Here is a 24,301-nt window from a genome sequence, read left to right as displayed (position 1 = left end):
TCAAAACACTAAATGTAGGTTAAGGGCTTGAAGGTTCACAGCACCAGCTACAGGAAAAAGGCTTCAAAGTGTGCAGGGCCACTTCTCACCCATCAGACTGTCACGAATTAAAAGGCATGACAGTGCATTGTGTTGGCAAAGCTGTGGAGAAACAGGTATTCTCATCCATTGCTGGCGAGAATACAAAACAGAAGGGAGTTGTTAATATCTCACAAAACTACACAGGCGCTAACCTTCAACCCAGCAACCTTACTTCTAGAAATTTACCTCAAAGATACACCTCTAACAGTATTTATTGTTTTGTTGCAAAATATTGGAAAGCACTTAAATGTCCAAGCATAAGAAACTGACTGAATAAAATATAGTATATATGTACAATGTACTATGCAGAAATAAAAAAAAAGAATAAGAAAGATCTCTATGAACATGGAGTGATTTCCAGGAAATACAGTACAGTAAAAAGGGCAAAGTGCAGAAGAGCATTTATAAAATGCTACCTTTTGAAAAATAAAGAAGGGGAAATAATTATAGATACATGTGTTACATACATACGCATACATACATGCACACAAACCTGTATCTATACAACGCAGATGTAGACAGTGTATGTGTGTACTTATTTATTTATTAATCCTACAAGAAACTCAGGAAGGATAAACTGGAAAACAATAAAGTTTATTACTTACAAGCATGAAGTAAAACGGATAGGGGGGAAATGACATTTGACAGAGTATATACTATTTTTGCATAACTTAACTTTTAGAAACATGTCAATGTTCTACATATTCAAAAAATAAAATTACACCTAAGGATATGAGAAGAGGGATCCTAAAACTAAAACAAATTGAAACAGTGCATTGGGCCACAAGCCTCTCTCCTTGGAAGTCTGAGAGCTCAAAGGGGGCATGACATGTCAGGCGTCAGCATTTTAACCTGTGTATTCCCAGGAAGGGCTAGGGGGCCTGTTACCACAGGGAGAAGAAGGAGGCCACTGTGTAACAGTCTTTTGCATCTGCCCCTTTTCTACTACTGCTGACACCCCTCGGGAGCCTCATTCATTGTTTGAGGACGAAGTGATCTCCTCCATGCTGAAAGGTCATCTCTCTTTCTCCCTTAGCCCCTGACATCAGATCTTACTCACTTTACAGAGATGAACCCCTGCCCCAGGACAGGGTGAGACAAATGGATCTGAAAAAGGGCTTGTTTTCAGAAACAAGGGGAAGAAGGGTAATCCTTGGCTGTTGCTGCTCTTCACAAAGAATCTGTTATTTGTACCTATTCTTATTAACATTAACTATTTTTTAAAATGAAACAAAAAGCAAACTGAAGCAAATGAATCCAATACTATTCCAAAGGAATAACATAATTCCACTGAACTGGGGTAAGAAGAAAAACCCACGTGACTTATAAACACAATACTTGACTTTATACCTTTAGCTTTGGGGAGGGACACAGGTTAAAGGGGGCAGGAGCAAGAGGGACAGAAAATCATGAACTCCTTTCAGTGAGTTTGTGTTTATAGTGGTGAGGGGAAAATCAAATATGAAACTATTTTACCCATATTTTAGGACTGACTGAATGAGAAAGAAATGTATTGATATTGTTAGAAGCCAAAATTCTTACAGTGGAAAAAGGAAACAAAACAAACATGGAATGGGTCAAGGTAAGAAAGACCCCTATAGGGATGGAATGGAATTAGAGGTACTGACTGGTATGGGCTTATGATTTCTAAAATACTTACATGTATAGATATATGTACATATATGTGTACTGGGGATATAAAGACACCCCATAGCAATAAATATACCTAGTGCTCAACTGGGTGTCTAATCCTATTCCCCACTAAAACAAACCTGCATTCTCAGAGAAATGGCTGATTTTAGGCTTACAGGTAAGCCTGAAACATCTTGTTATGCCAGGAAATAAGGAAATGCTCCCAAAAATGAAGGGGCATATCACAAGAACACAGGAGCCAGCTTGAAGGGACTTGAATTGATGAAATACGAGACAATCGAAGCAACCAAATAACTAAGGACAGTAATGAAAAAAATACAAATACATGCATCTGTATGAAACAAGTAAGATGGGCTCTTGCTTACACTAAAATGCAAAGGGCCAATTGGTAAATGTGATGGCGTGCTGAAATTAGAAAATCATCTTTTTGCAACCGTTAAAGACTGGTCTAGGCAAGAATGGGATGCTAAATCTAGGGGGAAACTGCATGAAAAGCAGGTACCCTACAACTGTCTTTTTAGTAGGACTCACTTAATTGAATCAACCCATAAATTCCTTATTAATTTCAAGGGAAAAAATGTTAATTATGCAGTAGAGAAATTAAACATTTTCCAGGTAATCAAAAATTGCATCACCAATGAAGGGCAGGTGGGTATTTTGTGCCTCCAGATGTGATACCTGAGAAGAACACAACATCACTTACATAGTATTTTGGCTTGGAATGCACAACCTGAAATCTAAACATGAGAAAATAGCAGAGAAACAAAAATGAGGCTCATTTTATTAGGAAAAAAAAAAAGTACTATACTCTTCAAAAACATCAATGTCATCATAATAGACAAAGAAGAGGTGTGGGTGTTGTACAGATTAAAGGAGACTAATGAGACATGATAATCAGATGCAATGACTGATCATAGATTAGAGGAGACCAAAGAAAAGTCAAAAAGTAATTACTGGATCAATCAAAAAAATATAAACTGAAGTATTCAAGAGTAAAGGGTCACAATATATGTAAAGTTATTCTTAAAGGATTCAGAAAAAAAAAAGTTTTACACACACACCCACAGAGTGTGCAAGGGACAATAAGAGCATGCATGTAAAAGTTATAAAGCAAATCAAAATGTTACCAATAGATGAATCTGGCTCAAGGGTATATGGGTGTTCCATGTACTACTCTTACTTTTTGCAACCTTTCTGTAGTTTAAAATTATTTCCAAATAAAAGATTCTTTTTTTTTTTTTTTTCCCAAGTTTATTTATTTTGAGAGAAAGAGCAAGTGAGAGAGCATGGCAGGGGCAGAGAGAGGGAGAGAAAGAATCCCAAGCAGGTTCCATGCTGACAGCAGAGAGTCCAATGCAGGGCTCAAATTCATGAACCGTGAGATCATGACCTAAGTCAGACACTTCACCGACTGAGCCACCCAGGTGCCCGAAAAGATTTTTTCTTAAAGTTCACACTCACATTTTTGAAAAATCAATAGATGCAAATTCCAACCCAGAAATTTAGGTTATAGAGTTGTAAACAGTTACCCATGACAGAGATGGTATAGGTTTTATGAGGCTTAAAGTCTTATGAGGCTTTTCCTTGATCTCTATTATGACCAAACTATACAAAACTCTCAGAGCATTTTTCACTCTTTTGAAGTTTTGGCAAAAAGAGAGAAACAAACAGGCAAACAGAGGGAAACAGAGAGAGAGAGAGAGAGAGAGAGAGAGAAAAGGAAACTATAATTTTAAATAAATCTATTAAGAAAACTAGGCCTTTAAGAAGTGCTAAGTTAGAAACAGTTGTATAGGTTAAGAAAAATCAATCTGTGCAAGCTAGTTGGGAAATACGCTTCCAAATGATAGAATTAGCTCTACTGAATGTTTAAAGAATTTTGACCTGGAATAACCATGTCCAATTCTAATACATTGTTAAATGTAATAAATTCTAATGCTATCCTGGAGAAGAAAGTTATTTCAAAGTAACGTCATTCAGGTCTTGTGTGCGCTAGATGTAGAGACAGGAAATATGCATATGCAATAATTATAACACAAGAATTTCACTGAAACCAGAAAAAACAGCTAACACAGACAAATTGTAAGGCAATGGTACAATGCAATACTATTAATGCTTAAAAAATTCCTTACAGAAAAACTTCCAAATGTGAAGACCTGTCCATCCATTAAAAGTACTGCCGTGTGGTTGCTGCCTGCAGTAACTTGTGTGCTAGGGCCTGGCAGTGCTTGAACAAGGGTGGGACATCCCCTAGGTTAAAAAAAAAAAAAAAAAATTAAGTCAATTTCTTACAGGCCTCAACTGAAATAAAAAGCAATAAATAAACATTGCAATAAGGAATCGAAGACATAAAAGGCACTGATAGTATATTTACTAAATACTTATTGAGGTACTATATGCCTGTTTCCACCTAGATCCACAAAGATGTAAAAGAGGTTATCACTGACTTCATAGAGATTATTAAAAAGATTTCCTAAATTTATTACTCTAATTATGGACACACAATCTCTGTCTTTTCTCAAAGACTGGTGCTACTTTCGCTTTTATAGCAAAAGTCATGTTATAAATATTTGTTGGGTGAAATAAAAATCATACACAGCTTTAACAGGAACTATACAAAACAATCAATTTTATATTCTTTTTCCTACCTTTTTTTCACTGAGCTATAATTTTAGATTTTAATACAGTAGTTAATGAAATCAGAGCGGGATATGATGAGAGGCACTACAACAGTGGCTAGAAGCTTAAACTCTAGAGCTAGATGAGATGGCCAGGGTGTGAACCCTGGCTCCAACAGCATTGTGACCATGACTTTGAGCAAGTTACTCATCTTTTTTTGTTTCAGTTTTCTCTTCTATGACATGGAGGATAGTACTAACTAGTACCTACCCCATAGGCCTCCTACGAACAATAAAGAAGTTTATATCTATCAAGTGCTTGGCTCAGTGTCCAGCACACAGTTAACACTGAATAAATGACACCCTCATATCCACTGTATCCATCCTTGTCCCCATCCTTGTATCACTTTACTAACCATTTATTCACCGTTTTTAGTAATCATTATCTGTAATTAGAATAATCACTGTAGAAACAGTTGACACATAATAGGAACTCTGTTTCAGACAATTATGATACTTCAAATTTTTTAAAAATTACATATAGTATTTTTTTAATGGTTATTCAGGCTCCAATGAAAACTGAGTTGGAAAGGGCGAGACTAGCACCTGGAAACCTAGTTATGAAAATTTCACAATAATCTGGATGAGTTATGATAAAGGCCTGAACTAAAAACAGTATGGATTCAAAGAAATGAATGAGTATGATAGCTGTGTAAGGAACGGAACTGACTAGACTTGGCAGGAAGGTTTCTGCTTAAGCAGCAAGGCAGATGGTGGTAACATTCACTCAAGCTATGAAAATGAATGAGAGATCTAGGAAGACAATTAGAGCAAAGAAGAGATCCTAATTTTCATCATGAGTTTTTTCTAACACTTCAGGTATGGACAGACAGAGGAAGAAGAGCTCACAGCAATCTAGCACATAACAAAGAGGAAGCATGAACTCTGGGAAAATGTGGCACGAAGACAGTTACTGGAGGAGAAAGTTTCAAGAAGGGGGATATAATGTACATGCTAAACACTCCAGAGACACAAACAAGTGACCATGGGATTTAGCAAGGAAAAAGTCTCTGGTGGAAACAGGCACACTACAGCAGATGAGGCATTAACAGTGGGGCCAGAGACTATGCAAAACCTCTTCAAGAATCTCTGCCCCAAAACAGAAAAAAGAAAGGAGAACCAACAGCTAAAGAGGAAATGAAGCTCAATGAGGCTTTGTTCCTTTTAAAAAGACAGAAATTTGTTTACAAGAGTGAGTAAAGATAAAAAGGCTAAAGATACAGTTTAGACAGGAGAAATGAAACAGAACTAGATCCCTAGGGTAAAGGCTTCATAGCATGGACAAGAACAGGTCCTTCTTTCAAAGTAACACGAAAAGGAGCAAAGAAATAGTATGGATACAGGTAGGTGTGTAGAGTTGGTGGGCTGAAGAATTTTCTACCTAATGGTTTTTATTTTTGTAGTGATGTGAACAGAAGTCACATGCTGAGAGAAGAAGGAAATGGGTAAGCAGAGAATATGAAGATTACAAAAAAGGGATGGTAAAGGGAACAAATAAATATCTAGACCAGGAGTTTTAACTCAGATCCAAAGGATTTCTAGAAAGCCTATGAGTGAACTTCAGGACATCCGTGAACCTCCTAAATTTATAAGCCAACTTTTTTTTTTTAAATTTTTCTTAATGGTTTTTTTTTGAGAGACATAGAAACAGAGCGCGAGCAGAGGAGGAGGAGGAGGAGAGACAGTGAGGGAGACACAGAATCCAAAGCAGACTCCAGGCTCTGAGCTGTCAGCACAGAGCCTGGTGCAGGGCTTGAACTCACAAACCGTGAGATCATGACCTAAGCCGAAGTCAGGCAATTAACTGACTGAGCCACTCAGGTGCCCCATAAGCCAACTTTTATGTATATATTCTTATACCTACTGTTCTGAAGAGAGATCCCATATCTTTCATCAAATTCAAGAGATGTTAAACCAAATAGTCCCAAACCACAAAACAGAACAATTACTGCCCATTGTAGAAGACATGGTTGAATCTGGAAATCATTTAACAATCTGCACATATATGGTGATTTACGTTTTTCCAGAAGTCTAAGTTAGATATGGAAAATATGGATAGATTGATTCATGCAGGAAGTTTTGCCATGCCCTATTATCAAGACCAAGAGGGCAAAAAAACTGAGGTTGCTGGTAAGAGTATAGGTGAAAAGAATCCATAACAATCTCTAAGTTGGGTAGAAAATAAAGTTAAAAAGGTCAGAGAGTAAAAATGTAGAGGGTAGTGGGGAATGAAGTACTGATAAAGTCAAAGGCCAAGTAAAGTAAAGCTATCATCAGACTATGAGCTTTTTATAAACTTAGGAATTCAGAGTTGGAGCTGTGCTTGATCCAAGATGGGTCTTGGAAATAACCACCATGAATGTGGAAGTAAAGTTTACTAGATACAAGGTGCCAAGATAGGTATAGTGTATGGGACCATTCTCATGGATACTGAAGTCACTCATGAATGGGACCAGACTCAGAGACAGAAAACACTGTGAACCAGATACTAAATTTTCAGTGAATGAAAGGCAATGACTGAACGGTAGGTAATAAAAGGGAGTACAACAGAATGATCTTGCCTCAAAAGAGCGGTAGTTTTTTGACTTGAGGATGGAGTAACATGGCCAAGAATAGTAGTGAAAGGTAAATCATTTTCAACTCTGAGCTATAGAGACTTCTGCCAAAAAGACAACTGTCCATTCAAAGGGTTATACGGTAAACTAATACTCTCTAACAGAAATGTCCACTAACAAAGAATGAAGGGGACGTTCTTATATCTGTTAACTTATCTGCAATTTTGCAAAGCACTTTCGCATAAACTGTATAACTGATTATCAAAATAACTCTATAGGTAGATCTGAAGAGCTCAAAGCATCTTCCCAAGAGCCGGTAGCAGACCTTCTAATACATAGTCTTTGAACTCTTTCCATAATATTAGTGAGCCCATTTATTGTTTTGAAAACACAAGAACAGAAAAGAAAGATCACGTGTGTATGTTTGTATGCACGTGTGCACACTAGGCATTTCACATACACTGAATTGATTCTTCCACAATCCTATGGGATATTTAAACTAAGGTCTAGTAAACTGCAGTCAGTCACATAGTTGGTAGGAGATGAAGATTTCAACCTTGTCTAAATGGTTCCAGATACTATGATTGGGTAATAAATATACTAATACAGAATGCAGTCAGGATAGCAAGAAAAAGATGAAACTCAAAAATACTATAAGAATGATCAAAATTCTACTGGAAAACAGAGAATTAAAGTATCTAAACTATATAATCTCTTTGCAAATATCCAGGTTTAAGTTTACTGTAAATGGTTTAAGAAGAATACAGAATTCAGACATTTAGAAGCATCCTGAACAAAATAAACAAACTAAAAAGAGGGTTAGTAGACTCATGGCAGGAGTGAATATAGAAAAGCTCTCACAAACTTTCTGACATTCACTTTAAAAAGCAGCAGCTAACAGCACTGAGCACCTACTATGGACTAGGCCCTATACTAAGTGACAGGCATTACCCTCCTGAATTCTCACAACAACCTTCTGAAGGAAATGTACTTACTCCAATTAAACAGAGAAAGAAATTGAGACAAAGGAAAGTTAAGAAACGTGGCCACGGTCATATAGGCACCAAGTGATAGAATCAGGACCCAAACTGGAGAATGAACTCAGTCATTCTGCCAAGACAACACATTAAATAAAGAGACTATCAATAACATTTTTATTAATCTTTACCACAATGCACACTACAATATTTACTTTGCTTTAACCACACATAATCAATGTGTGCTATACAATAAATTCCAGTTAAAAGAACTTGATTACTATAAACTTTTAAAAATAACCCCCAACTATGTACTTTATTTCAACTAAATACCTATAAATGTTTTCTTTGTGGTAGTTAACATGTATGCTATAGGGGCTCTGTTCCTCCTGGGACTGTTCCTCCATAGAAGTGGCTAATTCATCTCTGAATCAATACCACAGGTCTTGTGTCCTGCCTTCCAAGTCCCACATGGGCCCAGACAAACAGGGTAACTAGAGTGGTTACAATAGAAAGTTTTGACTAATTTCTGTTTAACACACCAGGCACAGTGTGTAGGCATTGTTTCACTGGGTTACCCAGTTTAGCTCTTCCCACACCACATGTTACAACCTTCCAGTTACAACTCAATCAATGGAGCCAGGAATGAAAATGTACCTGTGGGGAAAGAACCATTTTGAGCAGTGAAAGCAAACTCCATCAGAGTTAAATCTTAAGAAACTCTGATATTTTGTCAACACTTAAACCTATCATATTTTTTGTGAAGATGATAAATTCAAGCTATTCAAAAATTCTCAGCAAACTGCTATAATATTATCACCTGAGCAAGTCACTGAAAATCAAGGGATGGTGCTCACTGATAAAATCAGGTCTACAAGACAATGTTTTTAGGTAACCTCTCATTTTAAAAGCTGACAACAGCACCTTCTCTTTCAACAACCATTACACCTGAATGTAGTGTAGCAGAATCTTGTGCTTATGCTGTTCCTTCTACATATTTCACAGTTAATTGGGGCTGTGACTTGATTATAATCATGATTTTCACTGTTTCCCTCCCACTCAGTAAAGACCATGAAATACAGCTATTTGCCAATTATTTTCTGTGGAATGGCATCCAAGTATAAAGTATGACTTGTGAAGAAATGCCATCTTGCTGCACATGATTGATGGTCTATCATGTCTAACTATAATGCACCCTTCTCAGCTTATATCATGACTACAAAATAAACACCAGTTCAATAACAGCGATGATGATGATGATGATGATGATGATGATGACAAACCGTCTTCTTCTGTGTCATGAGCCCCAATAAAGAACAGAAAAGTTGCCGAGTTCTTCCCCAGTCAAGTTACAACCCTGACTCAGTCTCTGCATATCACTGATGTCATCCAACTATAAAGCAAAACATCTGTTGCCTTCTAACACCTGTGATAGTAACTGTTCAACCCTGCAAGACACTGATATTTTATCGTGTCCAATGTCCAATATCCAAATGCTATATCCAGTGACACTTGATGAACTGATTCTGCCAAAGACCTTTTGCTGTCTTTCCAAGCACAATATTTGTCATTAAGACTGTGATAGTTTTTATGCTGACTACACTAGAATTAAATAAAAGAAAAAAAGTTGTGATAGTTTTACAGATCTTTTGACAAGAGTATCAAATATATGTTACACTTGTGTTTTTAATGAGAAATTAAACTCAATGATACCTTAATCATCTCTTCTCATTAGCAACAACATTCATCAAAGTAACTAAGGACACTACATTTCATACCCATTTTGTGTGCCTGCAAATGGATCTGACCTTGCTCTCTAAGGATAGACAGTGGTTCTTAATCGTGATACATATTAGAATCTGGAGAGCTCTTAAGAAAAAACTCTTGATCCTATCCACCACTGCCCTTGCCACCTCCATCCACCTCCCACCCTACCCCCACCTCCCAACACACACTTCTTGAGTATAGAATACAGAGGTAGGATACAAGCATGGGATTTTTAAAGTTCCCTAGGTAATTCCAATGGGCAGCCAGGATTAAGAATCACTGGGCTTTACCATATAAACAGCAATAATCACATCTTTGCCACAGTAATGGAGTAATTTGAGAAATAAAATGAAAATCCTGGATTTTATTTAATGACTAGCATAATTCACTAATTGTGAATGAGAAACCATATAGGTCCCGTTGATTCTGGCAGATACCTTATAACCACAAGGGAGAATGAGGCAGAGTAAAGATTCAAAAAAGAAAGAAGGTTCTTTTGGCAAAATGAATTGGTAAGTCAAGTCTGGCCTGAAACTACCGTATATATATCTCCAGACTTGATCAATAAGTCTCGCTTCAATGGTGGGGCAGCCATGTACGTGAATCACTCAGATCTCTGACAACCTGCTCCGGGGAGCACAGCTGAGTGACAGCCTCAGACGATGTCCCTTTGGCTCCATGAGGCCATTCTTCCCCAGGGATGCTTCCAGCCTGTGTCTAAGCATGAAGAAGGTATAATACTGGGCCCTCCTGCCCAATATGGGGCTCCTCCAAAGGCAACCTCAGCTTGAGGACACCCCAATGCCTGTCTGAAACTCTCAGAACTGCACTTCAATCTAGACACTTCCTACTCTATCCTTCTTCCCTCTTTTCCTTTCACAGGGGTCAGACCTATATATGTGTGTCTGACAGTTCTCTCTGCTCTTTCCCCTTTTATCCTCCACCGGAGTTTTCTCCCAATGAACCCTTTGCACATCTAATCCTGTCTTAGCAACTTCTTCTTGGAAGACCTGAACTAATAAAGATGGATTTTCTACACTTTTGACCAAAAGCTCTCTCACTATATTAAGCAGAATATGGATTCAGCTGCTATAATGAAAGCCAAAGTAATAGGGGCTTAAAAATGATAGTTCATTTCTCTCAGGTAAGTATCTATTTTACTGTAAGGAGCTGATATGGCAGTTCAATGTTATCAGGAACCGAGACTATTTCTATCTTGTAGCTCTGCTTTTCTTAATATATGGCTTCCAATTTATGATCACTATAATGACTTCTCCAGCTCCTGCCACCACACATGGACTCCAGGCAGCAAGCTGGGAGGGAAGAACAGGAGACGGAAGAGTACCCTCTCTTCCCTTTAACAGCATGATTCCAAAGCTGCACAAATCACTTTAATTCACAAGGCCATATCCTGCTGCAATGGAGGTAGGCAAATGAAGTCTTTAGCTGCATGGTCATGTCACCAACTAAAATTCTACTATCAAATGAAGTAGGGAAGAATGAGTATCAGGTGACATCTGGTAGTCTCCACCACAATCAGTTCTTCACTATGCTGGGTAAGCCAAAGCAGTTTCTCTGAGAGACCACAGGTTTTGTTTGAAAATTATTCAAACGCTTGAATGACTTCATGTTAATATTAGACCAAGATTTCAAAACAGACAACATCAAGGAATATGAATACATCTATTCCTTATTTTTTTAAATGCACTTTGGGGATATTCATTGCCTTTTCTATTGTCATGAACAACTTTTAAAAAGATAATAATTATTAAAAATATACTAGGATTTTGTGATAATCATAGCCACTCTTATATTTTAAATGTATAAAATGTAAATCAACTTTTCTCCTGGAACTACAAAATCGTTTAGCCCCACAAAAGCACTCAACCACAAAATCAAGATCTACCGATAATTTATGGGCCACATTTTGCAAAACAGTGGTATAAAAATACAATTTCAAGCGTAGAGATATATATTTAGAAAGAAAAAAGAAAAGTTAAAAAAAAAAGTATCTTCAAACAAAAAGAGTACCTGGAATTGACATCTCCATGTCCTAGCTGCCCGTGCTGCCCATATCCAAATGTGTAGACATCTCCATTTTCCATTAAAACCACTGAAACCAATATACAGAGCTTTATGTTTTTTCATCATATGCAGTTTATATTTTTATCACAATACTGAAAGCAGTATTCACTAAAATAGAAAGCTATTAAAAATGGGTAATTGACATCAACTGATGAATAGATAAAGAATATGTGCTATACATATATAATGGAATATTACTCAGCCATAAAAAAGAATGAAATCTTGCCATTTGCAACAACGTGGATGGAGCTAAAGAGTATAATGCTAAGCGAAATAAGTCAGTCAGAGAAAGACAAATACCATATGATTTCAGTCACATGTGGAATTTAAGAAACAAATGAACAAAAGGAAATGAGAGAGAGAGAGAAATCAAGAAACAGACTCTTAACTCCAGAGAACAAACTGATGGCTACCAGAGGAGAGGTGGGTGGAAGGATGGGTGAAATAGGTGATGGGGGTTAAGAGGTGCACTTGTCATACGAGCACCACGTGATTAAAGGAAAAACTTTAAAAAAATGGATAACTGAATCACAATTTATATTTAATAAGATAACATAATTTTAGTTCTGTAAAATATTTTTGTAGGTTATAAAAATGCATAATGTTTTTCTTAAAACATTTAAAATTTTTATAAAGGCCCTTTAATAACATTAATATTTAATAAGGAATAGGTTTGGACCAACTGTAAAACCTTTTTAATAATGAGTAGAAAATTCCACAGAAAATATTGTTCTCTTACATCTAGGATGATTATAGGTAGCAGATGAGTTTGAGCTTTGTACAATCATGCACAACATCAATGAAATGTCAGAACTTTAATATCTGTCAATGCCTTATCAAATAAGGAAATATATTTAGTACCAAAGAAATAATTTAACATTTTTTATTTTTATTAAGGTTGAATAGTACAATCTAGGCAATACAGGTCACATGTCAATAATTTACTAAGAACTTAATGATTTTCTACATTTTAAAAAAATAAAGAAATTTGTTGATACACATTTTTCATCGAACAGTAACAGAACATGGGATTAGGTTATAAAAAACAGGCTCCTAGAGTCCAGAGAGATTTTAGAGATTATTTCATCTTCAGGAGTTTCATTAATTGAATTACAACACAAGTCCATCAGAAGACAGATTTTAAAAGAGAGTCTGTAATAAATACAAAGTTTTTATAGATTTGAGAGAAACTGCCAAACTACTGCTTTTAACACACACTTAATAGACTACATTTGTCAAAACTAAGCAAATAAGTTACTTAGCACAATTGTAAAAATGCATTTATACCCTAAAGTTCCAGCTGCTACCTGAATGATGAAATCCACAGCTGACTTGTACCGCCCGGAGCTCACAATCAAATCGCACGGAGCCTGGAGGATATGTTGTGATTTTGCTTGCATCCTTTTCTCCTCGTTCTCCACTTCCATCTGTAAGTGTTATAATTTGTAATTAAGCCATTATTCATCTTCAAAATAAGATTTTAAATCAGTTTACTATGGAAGAACAAGAGAAAAATGTTAAGAGAAACAAGCAAGAAGAATCTGCAGCTGTTAGAAGGGATAGATCAAGAATCTACCTGCAAAGAAGCAATTTTGAAAAGATATACTACATACTTCTGTTTGCAAATATCACTAAATCAATAAAAACAGAGATAAGATCTAGTTATGGATAAAACCTATTAAGCTAGTCAGTTATGCAATGTAAATGGGTCATAAAATTACACACATAACAAAATTCTAAATAGTTTACATGGGAAATTTTAGTTTGCTTAAAAATAACTGCATGCAAAGTCATTTAACAATTATTTTAAACAGTGATAGTGTTAGTACTAGCCATTTAAAAAAATATTCCTAGTCAACTTGCAAATGACTTACATTTCCCAAACATCTTAGAAGGCTAACCTGTCCATCAGTACTGCTACAGACTCAATTGAATTTTAAAAAATTTATAAAGACCAACAAGCTTTATCCAATATACTGTAATCTAATGGCTGACTCTTATTCATCTTTCCTGCCCCACTTTGCCCCTCAGCCATTCTACTTTGTGGTCTTCTTCTGGCCCCCAATGCCACTCCAACCCAAACCTTTCTGTTTCATTTCTTCTTTCCTCCTCCCTCCTTTATATAATTTCCTCCCCTAAACTTGCTTCAGGCCTTCTTCTCTCCACCTAGTTTTTACATTTGACTTTGAATATTCTGGCATTCTGACCATAAAATAAAAACCACATTCCAGAATATAAAACTTTAGTTTGGAATGTGTAAATAAGGGAGGCAATTCTGTTTTTCCTAATCTAAGACTACACATCACTAAAATATGACCTCTATATCATCAAGATTCAAATTCCTTGTACATGGAATACATCTAGTTCTGGAAGGAATTTCAAAAGGCTGATTAGTCTAAACCACTCTCTTGTGGTATAGCAACATTAAACAAGTGTGTATAATATGCAGATACACATGTGGATCCACAGACACACATTTTTAACTAAATCTGAATTTTTATTGACCACTTTAAAATGCCAGACAGAATAACAACAAACCATTTTATGTTCAATGTTATCCTTTCTTTTTAATCTAATATTTCTAACTTTTAGTAATAATCCAGTTAAGACAAGATTAGCCTAAATTATGACTTCTCTTTTTATAACTATACAACTTTCTATCATTTCAAAAAGCTTTAAACTCTTTATAACACTAGGACAGTAAAACCTCACTAATTCGGAATAACACAGAATGGGTTGGCTCAGATGACTTACTAAAAAGGTCTTAATCATAGAATATTTGGGTAAAAATTCAGTTTTAATACTTTCAAGCAGTACAGATTATGGATGAAACTAAAGGCTACAATAAATAAAATGTGGTTACCTACATTATAATTCAAAATAGGCCTATATTACATAAAAATGTACCATAAACATAAAAGTCCTTTAACATACAAGAATTAATTGCTGGACCCAGAGGCTGAAGGCACGCTGAAGGAATCCTTCATTTCTTGAGCCCTTGGTTTGAAAAGCTAGTGATTTTAGACAGGTTTCCCCTTATAAGTATGACCCTGAAAATTCAGAGGAAGAAATTATTTTGAATTTTTTACTCAAAGAAGATAACAAATACTGCATCTGAAGTATAATAAATTCTGAATTAGTGAGAGGTTTTACTATAATAGGATAAAGAATGTGATTCCTCTTTTGCTAAATTATCTAATGTGGGTTTGCCAAATCAAATCTGCAAGAATGAATGGGCTAAAAAGAAAAAAAAAAAAAAAACCACAACATTTTGTTTCACTCTGTCCAAAATGGAATACAATCTTAGTTCAGAGACTCCTCATCTTGGAAAGACAGGAAAGACAGGGCCTAAACAAAAGGAGTAAGTATCTTCTAAAAACCAATTTAAATAAGATAACAGATGTATAGAAATTTTACTGCTTTATCTCAATTGGTTAAAAATATCTAATTATTAAAACCAAATCTAATTTAATAGAGAAAACAAACTGTGTTCATATGATTTTGCCAGACTTAACTGAATTCAATATTACAAGTGTCATTCTACTTTATATAGATGTATTGATGCTTAATTAGAAGATTCTACCTTTGAGTTTAGCATTTTGCCCTCTCCCTTGAGTCAGAGATTAATTAATATAGACACAAATTCCACTATAGACACATAGCATCAGGGAAGGAGGAAAAAAAAAGCCTAGTAATTTACTGATTAAAATCACAGTGATTAAAAGAGTAGTAGTTGTTATTTAAAGGTAAAAAAAAATACCAGAAACATTTTGTTCAAGTTTATCTAAACAAACCTGTATCTAACTATTGAAAATAATCTCAATTATTACAGATGGTGAAAACATCACAAGTAAAAAAACAGAGATGAAGTTCTTGATCATTATCAGCAGTAGTGGCAGAATTTTTAAAATATATATCTGCATCTGGTATTTGATGTCAGTCAAAAAAATTAAATATGCTTCCAATAATTTAGAAATTTATAGGTTATCAAAGAAGAAAAAGGTACCTGATGAGTAGCCAAAAATTCAGTGTCAATTCAAGAATCAGCAAGTGAAATTCAGCAAGATTAATTTTGCTCAAGCTCCTTATTTAGTAAAGTGTTAATAAGCAGCAATAAAATTAATCTCACATTTGTAGGAAAAATAATTAGGTCTGAATATTCTTATAATTGGCCATTTAGGTAGAAGCATATCTGCATTTTCCCCTAATATGAGTGTGTTCATAGATATGTGATATTGAAACTATAATAGCTATAAAGTTTGGACAGGTATGTATCTAAAGTAATATATATATACATGTATATGTATATATACACACACACACACACACACACACTCTACACTATTTACGCATATTTGTGCACATACATAGAGAAAAGGAGATTCAGGAATTAAAGGACTTTAACTCTTAATTTTAATCTTTATTTAATCTCCACTTTTTTGGGTAATCTTAGAGCCATGCATATCACAAAATGTATCACAGAATACTGTGAGTACTTTGAGCAAAACCACTAAAATTAAACATCAAAGCAATTACCAACTACAATTTGCTATCTACTTGCTCTGTACTTAAACACTGAAAATTTAAATAGCACAGTGGAGAAGTGCTTTTGGGCACTGAAGCCTAAGAGACTTCGACTGGAATCCTGGCTGTACTATTTGCTAGTATGAGGACAACAGGACACTGGGCCTTCTTTAAGTCTTAGCTTTCCCATCTATAAAAAAGCAATAATGATACATTACCTCACAAGGTCCTTATGAGGATTAAGTGAAATAATATATAAAAAGCGCTCAATCAATATTTACTATTGTTGCTTTTTAAATATCAACACAATAATCCAATGATATCAGTATTGTGACTCCATTTTACAGCTGGGAAAACCAAGGCTTAGAAGGGTTAAGTAACCAGTCAAAAGCAATAAACAGTAGAGCAGTTTTGGAGTTTGATCGAAAATAAGGCTCATGTGTTTTACCACCACCAAATGGCTGACATCTTCAATCTTTTATAAAAATCAACTAATTAATTACATAATTAACAAATCTCAAATCTGTGCCTTTTGGATAATTCTAAAAGAGAAAGCAAAGAATTCAATTCAAAGAATTAAAGCTAGTATTCATGGAGGATTTCTAATGGCAAGGAATATATATGTATATACAAACATACATAAAATCAGGAATTATCAATCCTATTTTTAAATAAGGAAAACTAAAGCCAAAGCAATTATAAAATTTATGAACAGCCATATATCCTAATTAATGACAAATCTGGGATTAAAACTGAGGCCTGATTCAAAAGTTACAAGGGTTACACCATGCCTTTCTAAACAGAAAATAGGTGTAAAATACACACAGATGTTTATCAGCGAGCCTTCGGATTTTCACATTGGTCACTTCAAGCCAGATTTCAAGACTGATCTCCAGAACAATTCAGATGTTCCTAACTAGGAGTACTACAAAAAAATGTTTTTCTACGTAAGGGACTAAAGAGCTGAAACAAATGTTAATCCAGGTATCTGTTTGAAATACGATCATATAGAAACAAATTACTCTGTTTTATGGATCATATGTTAGACTTATTAGCATATAACAAGCCTTATATACTCTAGTTTGACTCTAGTCAAAATTTCCCTGGAACAGGATGGATTCTGTAACCTTCTCTGAATTCCTTTCAATCAGGCAGAAGCTCTCCAATTTTCCATCTTAGAACTCATTCCTGTTAACAATGAATCCACACTTGTTAACCTCCACACGCCCATAAAAAAGTCATAGTCTAGGCAATTTTACCTATTACCATCCTATAGTTTGTACCACCAACGTATTTAAAGGTAAGATAGGACACACCAATTAATATAGTGAATTTCTCCGTGGAAGACAAACAGGGTAAGGAAAAAGAGAAAAATATACGTATTAAAAGACTGTGACTGTGGTTCTATATAGCAAGAGTAAAAGCAGTGTATGGTGAGGTGATTAAATGACAGGGACAGTGGGACTAATGGCACAAAGGAAGGGAGAATTTGTGGGTGTACAGGAATTAGTGGTAAATCAATACTCTACATAAAACAGCACCATTTGATATTACTTACTTACACTTTATTTATTTATTTATTTATTTATTTATTTTTAACGTTTATTTATTTTTGAGACAGAGAGAGATAGAGCATGAACAGGGGAGGGGCAGAGAGAGAGGGAGACACAGAGTCGGAAGCAGGTTCCAGGCTCTGGGCCATCAGCCCAGAGCCCGACATGGGGCTCGAACTCACGGACTCACAGACCGTGAGATCGTGACCTGAGCTGAAGTCGGACGCTTAACCGACTGAGCCACCCAGGCGCCCCGCTTACTTACACTTTAAATTCATTTTGGTGGTAAAGAGATGAAACTGTTTCAGTTATAAAACCATAAAACCTGATAAAAAACATATATGCATACACACAACTGGCTGTATACTGTAATACTACAAGTAGATCCTTCTGAAGAGGTTGCTACAAATACGCAGTCTGGTTATAAAACAAACCTGCAGCAGTTAAGATGGAACTATTGTTGAGTAATTTGTATAGTTAATCAATGAGACATTGTAATAAGTCTGTTTTGAATTTGTAACCCTAGTCTTCATTTGGCATTTCATCTTCAAATTCTGCAAAATAAAGATGTTTGGCCATAAGATAGCAACATGGAGCTGAAAAAGTTTTAAACTGTTTCATGAAATGTGAACATTTAACTTCAGGTAAAGTGCTGGAAAAATTGCACTTTCCAATAACTGGGGTTTAAAAAAAAAAAAAGACACGGAGAAAATCCATTCCAATAGTGGTGTAGTATAAAATATGAGATCAGAGATTCTGGCAATAAGATAGTTTACATAGTAAGTACATGGTAAGTAGTGTTCCATTGATGTAAATATTTATGGCATTATTAGAGCACTCAGTAAATAAAACAATCACAAATTTTACTATGGTTAATCACATTAGATTTAAAATATTCTCAATTTTAATTTCTGTAGAATGTATCTTAAATAGTGCTCTACCTGTGCTTTGGCTAACAACAGGGGTTTTGTTTGTTTTGTTTGGTGGTTTTGCTTTGAGTGGCAAACTGATAAACCAAGAGAGGCAAATGTAAATAAAGTGAATTATAATATATTGCATGTAAAAGTTTAAAAATAAAATTAGTCTATAATTGTTTTGTAGCAAAGGAAAAAACGAGACACAAAACAGAGTAATTTGTCTATATGGATCACATGTTTTTAAAACTTTCTCTTCTATTTTGCAGGGTATATCTTGGGCATTTAAGAAAACAGCAACTATTAGTTATACTTGTCACATGCCATGATTCAAGGCAGAATTTATATATAAATTTATAAAGTCTCTGCATTAAATTCTTTCTTGACCTTGTAGTTTAAAAGACCCATAGCTGTAGTTTAAACAAAAATAAGCTTTTAAAAAAAATATTTCTAATTAATGCAGAATGATGAGCTCTCAAAGAATTACACAGAAATAGATTCCTAGTCACTCACAGACTTGTTTATTAGACTTCTGACAGTTTTCAAGGACTAGAACAGGCCTACATAACTCACTCTTTGCTTACATGTATCACCATTTTTGTGTGCATTGTGAATATAAACTTTAATGTTAAAACAATGGAAAAGCTTAATAGCAGTCAACTCTCTATCACTTTATACACTGAATTTAGTAATTTTGTTAATTCTAAAGCACACTGCATTTTTAAGAAAAGGACTATAAAATGTCAGATAGCAGTCATCTAAGAGCAGATAATAAAAGATAAAAAATAGTAAGAAATCATTATTTTTCCACTTTCCCTTAACTTTATGAAATTTGAAAAGAAATGGGAAAGAAAAAGATACACCATAAAATGTCTTCTTTATTAAAGTTAACAAATAAAAAGAAATAAGATTGACAGTCATTGACAAACAGTACAACTTTCAGCATGTTCTTTCTCCTCAGGCTATATAATGATAGAAGCAAAGTAGAAGAATTAGGTTTGTGCATTTTCCCAGAGACAAAATTCAAATGAGTGGAGGAAACGGGGGAAGTATCCCACCTAATTGATAAGGAAGACCAAATACCTTTGTGCTTGTCCCGTTTATGCTTTAGCTGAGCTGGATGGGATCTGAGTCTGGCTAGAGCCTGTTCTCGATGGTTCATAAAAATAGGACCAGCAAATACAAGGGGGCCTGAGGAGAAACATTTTGTATGTGCATAGAAAAGCTCACAAAATGAAAACACTACAATGAACAAAAATAATTCAAAGTAAAAGTATGGAAATTTATTCTTTACTGTTTTAGACATTATACTTGTCTCCCAATTCCCCATTAACTTCCTCCACCCCCAATAATAACCTATTCACCATTCCACAGACAAGTTTTAACATCTGAAATACAGTTGATAAAGTATAATTTCTTTATCATGTAGCTCCTAAGTCTCAAGTATATAATCAGAAAGTTCAATTAAAATAAATCAAATTATCTTATAAATACTTTTAATATCACATATATTCAAACTTAGTAAACCAAACATTCATTGAAAACAAACATTTCTCCAATTAAAATACAAAACCAACTAATTTTTAAAAGATTAAATTTTAACAGTCTTCAAGATTTAAAATCCACATCAGTCTTCCTACAAAACCAAGATAAATGTTATCGACTTAATACATTCTGTCATAGAGGTAAGAAATCAAGAAAGCAAAAAACAAAACCAAACCAAAAATTAGTATGATCTGATACGTACATATACACATACGGACACACATTTGTGTGTGTGCATGCGTGTGTGTGTGTGTGTGTGTATGTATAAAATCACTACTTTATGAAGTCAGCATTATAGAAGATATATATAATCTTCTAAAAAGAATAAATCTAACTATATGTGACTTCTGTTAACCACATACACAAAATCAGAAACAAGGATAAGCTGAGCTTCATATTGATGCTGAAGAGGGGAAGCTAACCCAAGTAACATTTTGGAACACTAACGATTCTCTGATAAAGTAATTTCTTTCTGAAGTTCCACTATGTACACAAATACACATATACAAATGCACATTCATACAGATTATAGTTATTTCTACTTATATCCAAGAAAATAACCAGTAGCAAAATTAATTTTAATAAAATTTAAAATTTGTTTTTCCTTATTATCATTTAGCTTGAAAAGAATGGAAAACTTTAAATTATATCTTAAAATTTTAGTTCTTATAGAACTACATATTCTTTGAGTTTGAGCAACATCAAAAATGCCTGCAAATTCCAAAATACTCTACATTTGACCGTTAAGAAGTTACCAGTATATGAAAAAGGAACTGACAGTATATAAGCACTGAATGTTTTTAATTAAAGCCAGTTTTTTCTTGATTCTCCGTATCTCTTCAGCTATAATTATTTTTTCTAGCAACGGAACAATATAAAACTATTGCCCTATTATAAAATGCGACACCAAAGCACCCTTCATCAAATATTAAAAAATGGGTAGGAAAAATAAATTTTAATTATGTCTCAAGATACAGATAAAAATGCAAGCAGCACCAATTCTATGAAAAACCAAGAATAACATATTCTATGATCACTATAGGTAGAAATATGCTAATTTAAAGTTAATAGAAAAATTAAATATTATTTTCTAGTAATGCAGTAGCAATTATTTTCAAGCTAAGATTATACAAATATGAACAAAATGTCTTATTTCTTCAACATGCATTCATTTTCAATTAATTTACTAAAGCAAAGAATATAAATCACTCTAAAAAGCATTAACACACTTTCCAACTACCCAAATGAATTATAAGTATCAAAATAACAGTAATATTAAGTTATATTACCTTTTTTTGAATTCTATGATTTGCTTGGGATATTTGTCTTCCCATAAAAATATTACATCCATAATATTCATAGTTTTTGAGCTTCTCACTAAATTCAATCTTTTTAGAATCTTTTCATATAAAAATTTAGAAGGCTCACAGGCAATCACACCAGAAAGTATACCATTTGAGCTCAATTTAAATCACTGTTTATAACACCAGACTACCAGGTTCTAAAATACTCTTATGTCCCATGGACTAAAATGATGTTTCGTATAACCATAGTTCAGTCATTCACTTATTTGCCATTTTTTTATCTTTAATGTAATAGATACCAGGTATCATGTATCATGAATATCATGACAAAGAGATCTCAGAATTCAGTCCATTAGGGAAGAAAGAAATAAAAACGAAGAATATGTTTGATAAAGGAAATCCATACACATCCTGAAAGATGAAAAGTGATCACTCAACTTGGATGAAAGAATGAGAAAAAGTTTGCCAGGAGAGAAGGAAGAGAGGACATTTCAGGCAAAAGAAACAGGATTTGTAAAAGCATTCAGAGATTAAACAATATTGTACAGTCATTAAAAACACACCTAGCTGAAATGGATGGAATATAGAGTTATGAAGCAGAAAATGGTGGGAAATGAGTTTGGAGATACATATAATAAAGTCTTTTTCTACCATGAAACTTTATTGTAAAGGTGATGAGAACTCCCTGAAATGTTTTCAATTAGTCAACAAAGACATACTAGTACTGAACAATTTCATGCACCACACTAAGTCCTGGGAACTCTTGGAAAAACAAGATACTATCTCTGCTTTAAGCAGGTAAGAGTTTATGCTTAGCTCAAGAAGAAATTATGACCGTGTGCTATGACAAAATTAAGCACACTGAAGGGGGTAGCCAGCAAACCTTAAGGATGGGCATGCAGGGAGCTTCAGGGTACAAGAAAATTATGCATAAGCTGACACCTAATAAAAGTAGTAGTAGTACTACTACAAAGGTCCATAGATGTGGGGGGGGGGGGGGAATTGGGGGTAGGGAACAGAAAAAAGGAGTAAAGAGAGAGGCTTTATACATTTTAATTTAAAAAGGGACTTTCATATAACATTGAAAGATCAGCTAATATTGGATTTAATATGTCAAATCAAGAAAACTTAATAGTTTTAGGGGCTTAAAAATCAATAGCAACCCCAACTCAATTACTCTGAAATTAGACTAACTATAATAGATTTGTTTTTACATTCCAACTTGTAACTATAACAAACTAATTTTTCTTCCTTATCAAAATGGAATCTGTTTTATTCTACAGAAGCTGTGGGGGTTTTGTTAATAATAACCAAAGTTTTGTGATTAGCATCCCAATGTCGTGAGAAAAGCAATCAAGTCAAGGCCAGGGCAAAAAGAACCAAATCCAAAGAAAATACAAGTCCACTAAATAGCCCAACTCCACTAGCATCATCATTATCATTATCATTATCATCATTATCAAATGCTTACTTTGGGCTTAGTCTACGTAAGGTATTTTCATGTATATCATTTAATCTTCATTAACATCCCTACTCAGGTATGTACAGTTGTCACCCTCATTTTAAAGGTAAGGAAGTGAAGGTTCAGAGTGATTAAACTCCAGGGTTATCTATCCCCAGCAAAACTTAAGAAGCCAGGATGTGAACCAAAGCCTAACATCAGAATGTATACTCTGAACTGCCATGCTATACAGCCTTGCTAACCACATAACCTGTTATCAAAGTGAAACTCTACTGAGAGTTAAGAGGGCCTGGACAGTCAGCACAAAATGGGACTGCCAGGCAAGCCAGGACATAAGCTCACCCCATCTACAGCTCACAATTTTGAAAGTCTGATGACATTTAGGGGAAAAGAAATAAGGAAAAATATCCAACATTATTTGAGCTTAGTTTTCCCTACAATAGAGCACTGAGAAGGAATATAAAGATAAGATCACTGACACAACCACCCAGTAGTTCTTCTGATGAATTAGAGTTCTACTTAAAAATTCCATGGACGAGCATATCACCTATAAAGTTAAAATAAGACTCAGAAAATTTAAATTATCAATCAACCCTGTATAAACTAAAAAGCTTTAAAAATTGTCACAAATGTCACTGAAACAAAAGCAAATGAATATACTGGTACCTAAGAATAATACGTTTAAGAAAAATATCATCTAAAAGAATAATATAAAAAATATAAAGACAAAGTTCTAAAATAATAAAAATGCAGTAATAACGCTGCTCTTTCAGGTTTCAATAGCATATTCCATTAAAGAAGACGATGTTATAAACAGCAGCTAAATTACATCAATAGGCCTGAGTCTGAGCCAAGTTTTTTTGTTTTTGTTTTTTTTTTTTTAGTGTTTGTTTATTTCTGAGACAGAGACAGAGCCTGAGCGGGGGAGGGGCAAAGAGAGAGGGAGACACAGAATCCGAAGCAGGCTTCAGGCTCCAAGCTGTCAGCACAGAGCCCGACATGGGGCCTGAACTCACGAACCCGCGAGATCATGACCTGAGCCGAAGTCGGATGCTTAACCAACTGAGCCACCCAGGCGCCCCTGAGCCAAGTTTTAATGTAAGAACTAGGTTCTAAAATTCTGATCAACTTTGAAATAACACCAACTTGATAAATAGGATGGGACAGATGAATCAAGTAAAATAATTCATTATAATCTAATCC

At 34.7% G+C, this 24,301-nt stretch overlaps 1 protein-coding gene across 14 annotated transcripts in view; it reads right to left on the bottom strand.

The window, feature by feature from the left end:
• Window positions 1–24,301, bottom strand: part of MYCBP2 (MYC binding protein 2) — a 282,639-nt gene that overhangs the window by 170,769 nt on the left and 87,569 nt on the right. For 12 of the 14 annotated variants that reach the window (XM_078432585.2, XM_078432586.2, XM_060636897.3 and 9 more), the window contains exons 18-21: window positions 19,871–19,978; window positions 13,104–13,223; window positions 11,743–11,824; window positions 3,867–3,984 (exon numbers count right to left, since the gene is read on the bottom strand). In XM_078432585.2, coding sequence (XP_078288711.1) covers window positions 3,867–3,984; window positions 11,743–11,824; window positions 13,104–13,223; window positions 19,871–19,978 — 428 coding nt within the window. Of the gene's footprint in view, window positions 1–3,866; window positions 3,985–11,742; window positions 11,825–13,103; window positions 13,224–14,730; window positions 14,844–19,870; window positions 19,979–24,301 lie in introns of those variants that run through there. The other 2 variants (XM_078432600.2, XM_078432590.2) reach the window with 2 other exon arrangements.

The sequence above is a fragment of the Panthera onca genome, chromosome A1 (genome assembly GCF_046562875.1).
Source record: "Panthera onca isolate mPanOnc1 chromosome A1, mPanOnc1 haplotype 2, whole genome shotgun sequence".
NCBI classification, from domain to species: domain Eukaryota; kingdom Metazoa; phylum Chordata; class Mammalia; order Carnivora; family Felidae; genus Panthera; species Panthera onca.
The sequence above is the reverse complement of the archived record's forward strand: the minus strand, read 5'-3'. Positions and strand labels throughout refer to the sequence as shown.